The sequence below is a fragment of the Sceloporus undulatus genome, chromosome 1 (assembly GCF_019175285.1).
Source record: "Sceloporus undulatus isolate JIND9_A2432 ecotype Alabama chromosome 1, SceUnd_v1.1, whole genome shotgun sequence".
Taxonomy (NCBI): domain Eukaryota; kingdom Metazoa; phylum Chordata; class Lepidosauria; order Squamata; family Phrynosomatidae; genus Sceloporus; species Sceloporus undulatus.
The window spans coordinates 52,383,561-52,396,768 of NC_056522.1; the positions used below are offsets into that span (position 1 = coordinate 52,383,561).

The 13,208-nt window shown below is 40.6% G+C and overlaps 1 protein-coding gene across 3 annotated transcripts in view; it reads left to right on the forward strand.

Moving 5' to 3' along the window:
* KIF6 (kinesin family member 6) overlaps nt 1–13,208 on the forward strand; it is a 239,282-nt gene that overhangs the window by 91,224 nt on the left and 134,850 nt on the right. For all 3 annotated transcript variants that reach the window (XM_042444496.1, XM_042444501.1, XM_042444492.1), the window contains 2 exons: nt 3,216–3,321; nt 7,718–7,859. In XM_042444496.1, coding sequence (XP_042300430.1) covers nt 3,216–3,321; nt 7,718–7,859 — 248 coding nt within the window. The remainder of the gene's footprint in view (nt 1–3,215; nt 3,322–7,717; nt 7,860–13,208) is intronic.

The following is a 13,208-nucleotide window of genomic DNA, read 5'->3' on the forward strand; positions in this document are numbered from 1 at the left end:
AGCAAAGCAGAATAACAACTTGAATATTGAATATTAAATTTGTGTGTGTGTGTGGGGAAACTATGTGTGGTATGACTTAAAACTGAGCACAAACAAATACATTAAAAGCAGGTACAATGTTACTGCTAGGGCTCTGACAGTGGTTCTCAGTTGAACATTTTTGCTCATGGTTTACTATTACCCCATGGTTTACTATTACACTATAATATGTAAGATTGAGGAAAGTGCTCCTCACTTTTTACTCTGTTACATTACTACTTTTATTTTCTAAAAGACTTGCCACTACCACATCTTCCCCTGTTCTGCATTCTTACAACATCCTTTACACACGAGATAAAGTTTAATTTCATACCATTCTCTACAAATTAACATTGCTGTTGTTAAAAATATTTTAATTGTGCTCAGTATCAAAACACCTCATGGGTCAGAAATGCATGGGCCAAATAAGATGGCTTCTGGCTGCTTTGGGGGCATGGGGTTTACATGATGCACACCCTGAAAATGGCTGGACGCCACTCCAAGACTGTGCTAATGGAAGGAAAAGCCTGCTCCAAAAGAAGCAGATTTAATCTGCTCCTGCTGCTGGTGGCCTGCTTTGGAAGTGGGCTGTGCAGTCACTGCAGTCCTGGAGTGATCAGGGCCAGAGCAGCCAGAGGCTGTTTCTTCTGGACCATATGCTTTGGCCCATGGTGGTATATTTAATATTTAAAATAATAAAAGACAAATTGAATAGTCAAAAACACATCAGTGGCCTATTGTCACCCAGTGTGTTGGGGGGGCAGGGGGGGGGGCAGGCTCAGCCAGAATGTTGTGCTTATCCTTCTCCTTTACAACAGTGGCAGCTCCCTCCTGAGGAGGAGGCCACTGCCATGGCGAAGCCTGGAGGAGTGCTCTTGCTCTTCTCTGCTGTGGTGACAGCCTCCTCCTCCTCAGAGGCAGACACTGATGTGGAAAAGCCTGGGAGGAGGGTCTGACAGGGTATCACTGTCCTGATACCCTGTCAGCCCTGGTGGCGCAGTGGTTAAATGCCTGTACTGCAGCCACTCACTCAAAACCATAAGGTTGCAAGTTCAATACCAGCAAAAGGGCTCAAGCTTGACTCAGGCTTGCATCCTTCCAAGGTCGCTAAAATGAGCACCCAGATTGTTGGGGGCAATTAGTTTACAGTTGTAAATTGCTTAAACACCGTTAGTTCAGTATGAAGCAGTATATAAATGAAGCTGTTTTCTGAGGTGTCACCTGGTGCAGGCTGCATCCCCTGCACTCCCCTAGAGATGCCACTGAAATAACAGCTTAAAACTGTGTACATGTACAAATTGGATAAAACATGTTAGTAAAGAACAGTGTTGTCAAGATACAGCTAACATCAGCATCAATTAGGCTTCCAAGGGAAGGGCATTCCACATCCAGGGTGTCACAGCAGAGAAGATCCTCTCCCATGTCTTCCCACAGTCTAAAGCTCCTACTGGTATTTTCACAGCTCTCCTTCCTTGGGCAAGTGTTTATTGAGAAAGACAATCCTTTGTGTTGAGATCCCAAGTGGTGTAAGTATCCTCATGAATGAATTCAATGAATTCAGAGTGGAAACATTTTGACTGCCAAAGCAATTCCTTTAAGACTGGTGTTATATGGTTTCTATACAATGTTCCAGTCAATAATCTAGTTGCTCTGTTTTGTGCTAGCTACAGCTGATTTTCCTCCAGGGCAGCCCACATGGAGTGCATTTCTGTAGTATACTCAGGAAATTACCAGTGCATTAATTGCTGTAGCTAGATTTTCCTTGTCCAGCAAAGGCTGTAGCTGACAAATCAGTTGAATCAGCCCCTGGGGACTTCAGACTGTGGAGTCTACCTGGGTGTCTCGTGGCAGAGATGAATCTAGCTGTACTTCCAAGTTGTGCATTTGCTGTCTCAGGGAGTACAATCCCACCCAGGACAGATAGTTTAGTCAGTTTCCAGACCATAGGGCACTCAGCCTACAGAGCCTTCATCTCACTAGCATTCAACTTCAGTTTATTGGCTTTCAGCTAGTTTATCACAACATCCAGGCACCAATCATCATTTGCTCAGCTCCAGTTAACTTTGATTCCTCAAGGAGAAGTAGATCTGAATGTTTTTACCATGCTGATGGTATTCCATCACTCATAATGACCTCCTCCAATGGTGTAATATAGATATTACACAATGTAAGGGACAAGATGGAACCCTGTTGAACCCTACAACTTAACAACCATGGGGATGTACAGGAGTGGTCAAATGCCATTTTCTAGAACAGTCCTTGTATGTAGCATCAGAACTACCTTAATCCAGTGAATTCTATGCCCATCTGCACTGAGTCAATTCAGTAAGATACCATGATCAATGATGTCAAAAGCTGCAGAGAAATCCCTGAGGATCAACAGGGCTGTACTTGCTCACTTTTCATCTGGAGTAGATTATTGTTTAGGACAACCAGGGCTGTTTTGGTATTCTCCTCTGGCCTGTGACTAGACTGCAATTTGTCCAAATAATCTGCTTCTTCTAAAAACAGCTGAAGTTGCGAGACACCAAACATTCCGCCACTTTGCCCCTAAAGGGCACATTAACAATAAGGTAATAGTTTTCACTTACCTCTGGGTCTGAGAGGGTACACTACAACAGAGGTGGGCATTTACCACACCATGGACCCACCTAATCAATTTGCCTCTGCTAGATCTTATCAGTCAAGATGGGCAAGGGTCAAGGTTATATGTGCACTGATTCAAGTTGTCTTGTCCACATCATCAGGTTGCCACAACTGAAATTGATCCCAAGAAAACTGACCAGATGGTGATAATTGTAGTGTCAAGTTCTGAACAAATATGAATAATTTTCTCATCAAAGTACCTAGAAAATGTGTCATAGCAGATAATTGAGAGAGTTCCATTCCTGGTGTGTCTGAGCCTGGTCCAGTAGGCTTCTCACCACTCAGAATAATTCCTGGGATAAAATAGGAGAGACATAATAAAATTTGTTGCCATGTTTTCTGCTGCGTGATAGGCACAATGAAGATTCTCACTGTTTTCAATCGTACTCTGTGAGAGGTCCTGTTTCATTACTATCAGTTCTAAAATTATAAATTCTAACATAAACAATACCTGGTTTTGATACTGTATATTTTAAAAAAACCTTTTGATGATTTATATACAGTATTATTCTGAGAGTGGTTATTTGTTATGTTTTATCATGTCTGTTTAGGGTAGATGAGCAGATAAAAAGCTTTTTGGAAGATACAGAACCTGAGAGCATATTGGAGGTTGGAGCTGATATGAGGAAGATAAAGTACTGTTTCAGCTTTTTAAAGGTATGCTTCACTGGCTCTCCATTGTAAACATCCCCTAGCAAGTACAGCCTAGATATTCCTAGGACAGAGGAAGTGGAAATGTAGGCCAAAATTTAGAACTCCCCAAAAGTATACATTTGAATTACTAACTGCATTCATTTCTTACAGAAATGCTTTTCATTTGTATATTGAATTAAGGAAAATCTTGGTTGTCTAGCAGAGGATAATTTGGAATGAATATTCCTGGTTTAACAAACCATAATTTGTTAAGACAGAAATGAGAGAAAAGAGTTTTCATTACAGTCAGCCCTCCTCATCCATAAATTTTTTATCCACGGATTCAAGTATTCACGGATTGAAAACATTAAAAAAATTATAAATTCCAAATAGCAAACCTTGATTTTCCATTTTATATACGGAACACCATTTTGCTATGCCATTATATTTAATGGGACTTGAGTATCCACAGATTTTGTTATCCATGGGGGATCCTGGAACCAAACACCAGTGGATAACAAGGTCCCACTGTACAATCAAAAGAAGGAGCTATGGTTTTGTATTTGTTCACTAGCGATGATCTGAAGCTATGATTAAAGATGAAGTTGAAAGAAATTAAGATTAAGTTGCACCTAAGATCAGCAGTGAGGACATTTCTGTTTTAATAAATTATTGTTTATTACAGTGGTACCCCGGGATACGAATTACCCAGCTTACGAATTTTTCGGGATACGAAAAAATCCCATAGGGATTTATTGTTTCGGCTTACGAAGGTTTTTTCGGGTTACGAAAAAAACCCCGGCGCTGTTTTAAATGGAAAAGCCGCCACCGGAGGGCAGCAGAGAGCTATTTTTTCCATTAGCGCCTATGGCAATTCGGCTTACGAAGGTTTTTCGGGTTACGAAATTAGCCGCGGAACGAATTAATTTCGTAACCCGAGGTACCACTGTAAATCACAAACACTATTTCTGTAGTGTATAGAAATAATATAGTAGGGAACCCTGGTGGTGCAGTGCTTAAATGCCTGTACTGCAGCCACTCACTCACAATCACAAGGTTGTGAGTTCAGTACCAGCCAGGGGCTCCAGGGTTGACTCAGCCTGCATCATTTTGAGGTACCCAGCTTGTTGGAAGCAATTAGCTTACACACTGGAAACTGTTTCGGGAGTTCTTGCGTTCACTGATAAGCAGTATAGGAATGTACTTGCTATTACTATTGCAATGACTATTGCTATATAACTCATATTTAAATATACTTTACTGCTGGCACCACCTCTAGAAATAGTGTTAATAAGTTATAATATCTAAAATCCTATTACATATATACTTACTATTATAATATTATCTAATTATGGCTGTGAATCATTTTAACATCAATCTAAATTTTATGTTTGTGCACTGCATCTGCCAGTGTTCGTGTTGCTTATGATAATGACAGGATGTTGGTGAGTGGAAAACTGTAGGCTTGATAGAAGACTATCAAGGATGAAACAGAGTAGGAATAACTGAAAGACCCAGAAGAAGGCAATGCTGAATTCAGTGAAACGCAGGTGGAAGAACATTTGAGAAGGAGTTTGAAGGAGATGAGAGAGAAACTTAAAAAAGAGTGGATGATGATGGAAGAGATAGCAGTTTAGGGTACTGGTTTTTGAGTGGTGGTTATTGCCTTACACAAGGTGGGTAATACATGTACAGAAAATTTACAGCGCTTTAAAAATAAAATATAATAATAATAATAATAATAATAATAATAAGATGATGATGATGATGAAAAATTGAAGTGGGAACTAGATTTCACATTTAGATCAAATGTGGACCCAAGTTTACTAATGCTGAAAACAATTGATTTAAGATAAGGCTTGAAGATGCCTATAAAGCAGGTGCAGGCAATTTGTGGCCCTCCAGATATTGGTCCGAAGTTCTCACCATCTCTTACCAATAACTATACTAGCTAGTTCTGATGGGAATTGTAGCAACGCCTGCTGTGCCAAACTTAACCTCCAATACAATTATCATCCAGTTAGTCTGACATCTATACCAGGAAAGATTCTAGAGCAGATCATTAAACAGAGAGCCTGTGAACATCTAGAAGGCAATTCCATAATCACTAAGTCAACACAGGGTTCAGAGAAACAAGTCTTGCCAGACAAACCTGATCTCTCTTTTTGATAAAATTACCAGCGTGTTAGATGAAAGGAATGCTGTGGATATAATATGTCTTGATTTCAGTAAGGCCTTTGACAAAGTTCCCCATGACATTCTTGCAAACAAGCTTGTAGAATGTGGGCTAGACAAGGCAACTGTTACATGGATTTGTAATTGGTTGACTGACCGAACCAAAAGGGTGCTCAACAATGGCTCCTTTTCATCCTGGAGAGAAGTGACCAGTGGGGTCCCACAGGGGACTGTCCTGGGCCCAGTGCTATTCAACATCTTTATCAATGACTTGGAGGACAAAATTGGGGGCATACTTATCAAATTTGCAGATGACACCAGATTAGGGGGAGCAGCTAAAACCCCAGAGGACAGGATCACAATTCAAAATGACCTGCATAGACTAGAAAGCTAGGCAAAAGCTAACAAAATGAAATTCAACACGGAGAAATGTAAGGTACTGTGAAATGCACAGATATAGGATGGGGGACACCTGGTTGAATGAAACTACATGAGAAAGGGCTCTAGGAGTCCAAGTAGACCATAAGTTGTACATGAATCAACAGTGGGATGCGGCAGATAACAAGGCCAATGCGATTTTAGACTGCATCAATAGAAGTATAGTGTCTAGATCAAGAGAAGAAATAGTGCCACTCTATTCTGCTTTGGTCAGGCCTCACCTGGAATACTGTGTCCAGTTCTGGGCACCACAATTCAAAAAGGATGTGGAGAAACTGGAGCGTGTCCAAAGGAGGGCAATTAAATGGTGAAGGGTCTGGAAACCATGCCCTATGAGGAACGACTCAGGGAGTTGGGTATGTTTAGCCTGGAGAAGAGGAGGTTAAGAGGTGATATGCTAGCCCTGTTTAAATATTTGAAGGGATGTCATGTTAAGGAGGGAGCAAGATTGTTTTCTGCTGCTCCAGAGACTAGGACATGGAACAATGTATACAAACTACAGGAAAAGAGATTCCACCTCAACATTAGGAAGAACTTTCTGACAATAAGGGCTGTTCGACAGTGGAATACACTCCCTCGGAGTGTAGTGGAGTCTCCTTCATTGGAGGTCTTTAAGCAGAGGCTGGATGGCCATCTGTCAGGGATGCTTTGATTTGAATTTCCTGCATGGCAGGGCATTAAACTGGATGGCCCTTTTGGTCTCTTCCAACTCTGATTCTATGAACATATTAGTAGTGAAGGAGCTTCTGTGGAAGAGAAGAAGAAGAAATAAAGTGAGATAAGAGGAGAGATTAAAGACAGAAAGTATATTTGAAAATAATTCAAAAATGAGTATCAGGAAACCCTGATGAAGAAAATGCTGGACTGACAAGAATCTTCACAATTTGGGATTCATTCAGCGCAAAATTCCATGTGGTATTTTTTCTCAAAAAAGAGCATTTTCTTTTTAGGATTTTTCTAAACAGAAAATAATATTTATGTGCAGAACTATTTTCTGTCCAGAAAAAGCTGTTTCCTGCACAAAAAGGCTGTTTTCTGTACAAAATACACATGCAAATTTTGCACAGAATATCGTTTGCATTAGCTTCCCAGCCTGAGGCCAGCCATCAGCACAGAACAATACACATGCAAATCACTCCTGCATTCCCAGGCTCACACAGTGTATATACACCCAATTTTTCCAGGCAAAGCATTCTCTGAAGATGTCAGCCACAGATGCTGGTGAAACGTCAGGAATAAACTCTGCTAGAACATGCCACATAGCCCGAAAACCCCCACAAAAAACTATAGATGTCGGCCATGAAAGCCTTTGACTTTACATTGCACAGAATAAATCCCCAACTATAGCATTTTTTGCACAGGAAATACCATATAGTCAGAAAAAATATTTTTATACGTAACTGTTTTGTTCTTTTAAAAACACGCTTTGTGCAAATTTGTGAAGAATAAATCTCAAACTGTAAATAGTTTTTGAACACTTTACAGTTTTTGAAGACTTTTTGCTCAGAAAGGATGAGCAACTGTGTTTTTGAGAGGAAAATAACAGTAAGCAAAGGCTTATTGTAAAGGGTGACATGATTGAAACAAAGGGAGAGATGACATTCACAGAAACATTCTAAATAGACCAAAGGAAGGAGAAAATTGTAGGCCCATCTGGGAGGTCACTGTAATAGTAACATCAGGTTTTTTGTTTTTTGTTTACGTAGGCTAAATAAGGTTGTATAATCTCCTTTTATTGAAAAACCATGGAAATGGGTACAGATGAGCAGTCTAGTGAATTTAGAATTGTTATTGTCCTATTTGACAGAGATTGGTTAATGATGTGAAGCTTCCTAACAACCATCTCCTTGCACCAGACGTTCTTGAAGATAAAAGTGCTACTAATTCAATTGGGGATGAAGAAGTAAAGAAACTGAGGGATCTTCTGCAGCAACGAGACAATGAAATCAGTATCCTTTCATTAAGATCTTAGTTCATTTAGAAATGTTGCTGGTTTTTGTTTTACAGTTAAATGACTTCCCATTAACAAGAAGGATAACACTGAGTTTTGTGGCACCTTAAAAGTCTAAGAAATATTATTTGCAGCGCACTTCATCTGATGCATCTGACAGTATGTATGGCCCAATACATATGGGCACTTTGTGGTGTGGTGGTGGCGATTCTAGGGCTCAGGAGCATGCACCAACCGCATGCTCCCGAGCCTTAATATGGGTGGGCGGTGCCATTTTTCAGTGGCACCGCCCATACAAGGCACGTATTGATGATGTGTTGGTGTCTGAGCACCCACGTGTTGCTTGCAGGAAACGGCGTCATAAGGGCTGTGACACAGCTCTTATGACGTCGCAAAAAAGGAGCCGCTACAGGCAGCTCCTTCATTACTGCGCAGCTGTGCTGTGTGGTCTGGTTTCCACAGCAACCCTGCGCAGCACAATGGGCCGTGTTTCCTTGCCGGTCTGTACTGTGCCCATGATTAGTATTAAAGATCTCAGAAGACTCTTTGGTGGTTCTGTTGCAACAGAGTAACATGTCTATCTTGCCAAAAACATTAATATTCATTATCATGCTTTAATTTAAATATTGCCACACCTTTTTAATGAACTCCAATGTCTCAATGTCTGCTATTTTCCTCTAATTCTATGATACACTAGCTTAATCTCTTACATGGAAATGCTTTTGTACTTTGTTTAGTTCTAACCCTGATCCAGATTTCTGGAAAGTTTATATGAGGAAGTTTTTTTTTAAGTAACGGAAAATACTGCTGCTATATAAAGTATTTATTACCTTTTTAAAAGTTGAATTTCCTGTAATTGTTATTTTTAGTCCAATGAAATGTTTCTGCACTGTATATTTAGAATAAATGTAGGTTTTAAGACAGCTGCCCTTTCTAGTGATTTACAGAGAATATATACAGGGTTCAGGTATCAAAACCAGAATTATATTAGTCATTTGCAACTAACAGAATTGTATCTCAAACCTGGAAAACTTTACAGTGCAATTAGTATTACATTAAGTACATTCATTTTCTTTAGCAGCTACATATAATATAAAGTGGGGGAGCTGGACTGCAATTCCTGGGGTCCCAGTATAGCAAATAGTGAGGAACACTGGGAATTAAAGTCCAAAACATTTAGAGGGCCCACACAATTGCTAAAATTACTCTTTGCTTTTTTTGAGAAGAAAATTGGTGACAAATTACATTCCTGGGGATTAAAATCCAAAACTAAAGCAGGGCCTGAGCAAATGGGGCAGGTTGAGCACATGCTATCCTGTCCCTGGTGCTCACTTGTTTTAGTCCCTGGGTTGGCATGAGGACAGGCAGATTTTTATACAGGACTACTACTTACTTTTCTGGTGTGTGATCCATTTGAGAAGCCTCCCAGTTGCTCTGTCTGACATGGAATTGGGGCGCCTGGCTGTACCCACATGGCGAGGCACCCTGTTTCTACATCAGATGGGTTGACTGGGGGGGGGGGCTTCTCAGATGGACTGCCTGCCAGAAAGTTAAGGAGTGTGTGTGTATCTCGGGGAGGGCTGTCTGAACAGTCTGGATTTGCCGCAGAGTTTCTCAGAAACTCCACAGAAAACCAGGGCTGTTTTACCCCGAGGTAAAGGCTCTTTGCCCTGGAGTTAGACTGGCTCCTCTGAATTCATGGCTGCATAGCAGGATCAGCCTTGATCCTGCCATAGGTGTTTTGGCCTGCATTGTCTAAACTAGACGACAATAGGCTGAGGGGGGGTCATTTGGCCTGTGTGGACAAACCTCAGTGATCCTGATCGCTGAGGAAAGAGCTGAATCTGATCTATCAAAAGCACTTCATATTTTAATCATGTATTCAAGGAAATATGTTGTTAGTTTGAGTCTGCAACAACTGTACAGGGCTGTTGATGATAGGGTAACTTGGAGGTTTCTTATTCATAAAGTCTCCATAAGGTATAGTCAACTTGCCGGCAGTTAACAACAAAGAGTAATACTGTTTGTTACTGTAGTCAATATTTGCTCTTTAGGATACACTCTTTAAGCTTTTTATTTTGTGTAGCTGCATATTCTGTAGAAAAAGTTAGAAACTGGATGTTTATCCCAAATGCATCAGTGGTAGGTAGAATATAAATTTAATCTTAGCATGGAATTAAGCCAAGATGAGTGAACTAGATTGAAAACCAGAGTATTAATCCATATAAAAAATTTAATTAGATGTACCTGAGGCACCATTCACACTACAGAAATAACCTGGTGTGAAACCAGGTTATTTCTGTGACATTCCCACTGGCCCTGAATGCACCCGGTGCTGTTTGTGGGGAGAACATGGAAAAACCTGCTTAACCTGGTGTATTTTACACTGGATCCTTAAGCACATCTGTTTCTAAGAACTACAATGATCCACATCTTCAGTAGTGTGAATAAACTGTCTAATCATTTTGAATTGTGCTGCATCGTTCCCAGAAATGGAGGCACCTCAATTTTAAACTGAAATGGTGACAAGTGTGAATGGCAACAGGGTTAAAAAGTCACTGAGAGATCGGGAAACAGAAAACGTAGTTGAAACACCGATCTGGTATTGCATCACTGCAGAGATCCAAATCTCCTTGGGACAAGAAATTAAGTGTGAATGCTCCCTGAATTTCCAGTTCTCTTACTTCATTTGCGCTACAGAATATACTGTAGCTGTTATAGAGTGATAGTAAAGGGTTAAAAACCAAGAGATAATTTAATCCAGTAAATTTTGTTTTCACAAACCAAGAGTATTCTAACATTAAACATTTTAAACCATTTGCCATTTCCATACTGCTTGAGGCATGATTAAATTTGTAAGTGAAAGCATTCTGACTTTGTTTCTGTGCCATGTAAACTTACTGCAGCCTGTATTATTCTCTGTTAAAACTGAGCCTGCATATACCATATCCTTCCTCCTTCGACTGGAGAAACACTCAATCATGACCCAGCACAATAGCAATGATATCTAAGTTACAAGTTTAAAATTCTGACACCAGGATCATATGGTTTCAAAGTGTTTGCACAGCAGACCTTAGCACAGGAAATTTGACTGTCTTGGTTGTCAAACTGGGTTATTTCTGCACTGTGGATGCATCCCCATACTGAGATCCTGTTCAGTCTCACAGACTGGAATCCCAAGGAGGTACCCAAGGCCTACAGATCTTGTGGAAGGATGGTTGTGCAATGAATCCAGTGTGCAACCACAACTATCTCCTGTATATAGGTGCCTTACTACCAGGAAAGGAAGCAACCACTCAGTGTGTTTCCTACTGGAATGTGGTGCTGTATAGACCTATTCTTCAGTACATGGCTTTGTGAGGTCCTCAAAGCCAAATTTGTATGTGAGAGACTGGGAAATAGCCTGTACCTTGATGCAGGTGATTATTCAAAACACCCTTCCAACAATGCCTTGGTTCCAAAGGTGCCCTACAAAGCCATGCATTGAAGAAACAGGTGGTTCTGGATAGAGATTTAATGACATGATTGAGCAAACCTGTTTAAATATGCCAGCAGGGGTTTCCAGTCTGTGAGACTGAACAGGATCTCAGTCTGGGGCTGCACCCACATTGCAGAAATAACCCAGATTGACACCACTTTAACTGCCATGCCTCAATGCTATGGAATTCTGGGAAGTGTAGTTTGTCATGGCACCAGAGCTCTTTGACAGAGAAGGCTAAATCTCTCACAAAACTACAGTTCCCAGAATTCCATGGCATTGAGCCATGATAGTTAAAGTGATGTCAACCTGGATTATTTCTGCACTGCGGAAGCAGCCTGAATCTTCAGTTCTGGCAACAGTTTTTAAAATCTTCTTGGAATCTTTTTTAAATTGTAATGTATTACAATCAGCAAAGCAAGTATCTGAGCTCACAAGAAAGAATATCAATCTTGAAGACTTCCTATGATCATCTTATAAATTATGGTTCAATTAATTTTTAAGCAAAGACAGGCTCTTGCAAAAAAAAAAAAGTTATAAATATAGTGCCATCTAATGATACAGACACCTACCCTGGTGCTTTTTTGCCCCCCTATCTTTTGTATGTTCCATACAGATCTCCACATTCTGTCACTACTAAAGTACATTCTCTGCTATTAAAATGCATCTTTCTCATGCAACTCAAAGCATATAGAGAAAGCTGGGGGCATGAGCACAGGTTGTAGTGCTCATCTATGCACCTCTAGAGGAAGACAATTGAACTGAAGTGATAAAGGAAAATATTGGTGCACAGTCGCTTACCTTTTAAGCAAGGATATATGTCTGTGGATTACTTAAGCCAGCACAATGCCCATTATGTCTACGGAAATAGGTATATTTTTTATTCCTGAACCGCTCAGGAGCCAGTGAAGCAGCTGTATCTCCTGACATGAGGTAGCTGTCACTGTTAACATTCCCATCCCATTGCCTCTGTGACCATTGCACTTCTTTTGCTCTTCTCTTTTGATACAGGCATAGTTATTCCAGCCAATAGGGTCTTGGCCTATGTAGACAGAACCTGCATGATTTGTCTAAAGCACTGGACAAATCCATGCATTGTAGCCAACCGTTTGTTTCCAGAAATGGAGAATGACTATTGACTCTTTATACTAGTATGCAGGGTGATGTAATCTGAAAGCTACATACCTAACGATTCCTTTAGTCTGGCATTTTCATCTTGAGACTGAGTTTCTGCAGAATACATGGCCACAAGAAGGAGACTACTGTAATTTTTGTATTAGTTTCTTGTTTATGTTTCTTCTCCTTCCCCTAATTTTTGTACCTCCTAGTCTAGCTGTTCTGGGAAACTCATGTTTTGGGGGAATGTTGGTTGATCATAATAAAGTTATTATCCCCCCACTGTGAATTTTATATGTACTAACGGGGCAACATGGTTACCTTTGTTTTTTGTTTTTTAATGTGTTACAGAGTAATAAATAAATAAATAAAGTTTTTATTTATATACCGCACCTTCCTCAGATCAGGGCGGTTTACACAAGTTACAGTTACACATACAATGCATTAAAAACAAACACCATACAGTATACAATAAAATAAAGGGAATGGTGAGGGGGGAGGGAATCAGGTCCAGCATTCTTCTCTCCCTCTGAGGCCTGGACCAAGGCAGATGGACCGGAGGGAGGGCTCTTCTTCTTCAGGCTAGTCCCTGATGGTACTGGGCCAGCCTTCTCTCTCCCTCAGAGGCCGAAAGATGACAGAGAGGGAGGAGCCTCCTTCTTCAGGCTAGTCCCTGATGGAACTGGGCCAGCCTTCTCTCTCCCCCAGAGGCCGAAAGATGTCAGTTAGGGAGGGAGGAGCCTCTGTCTTCAG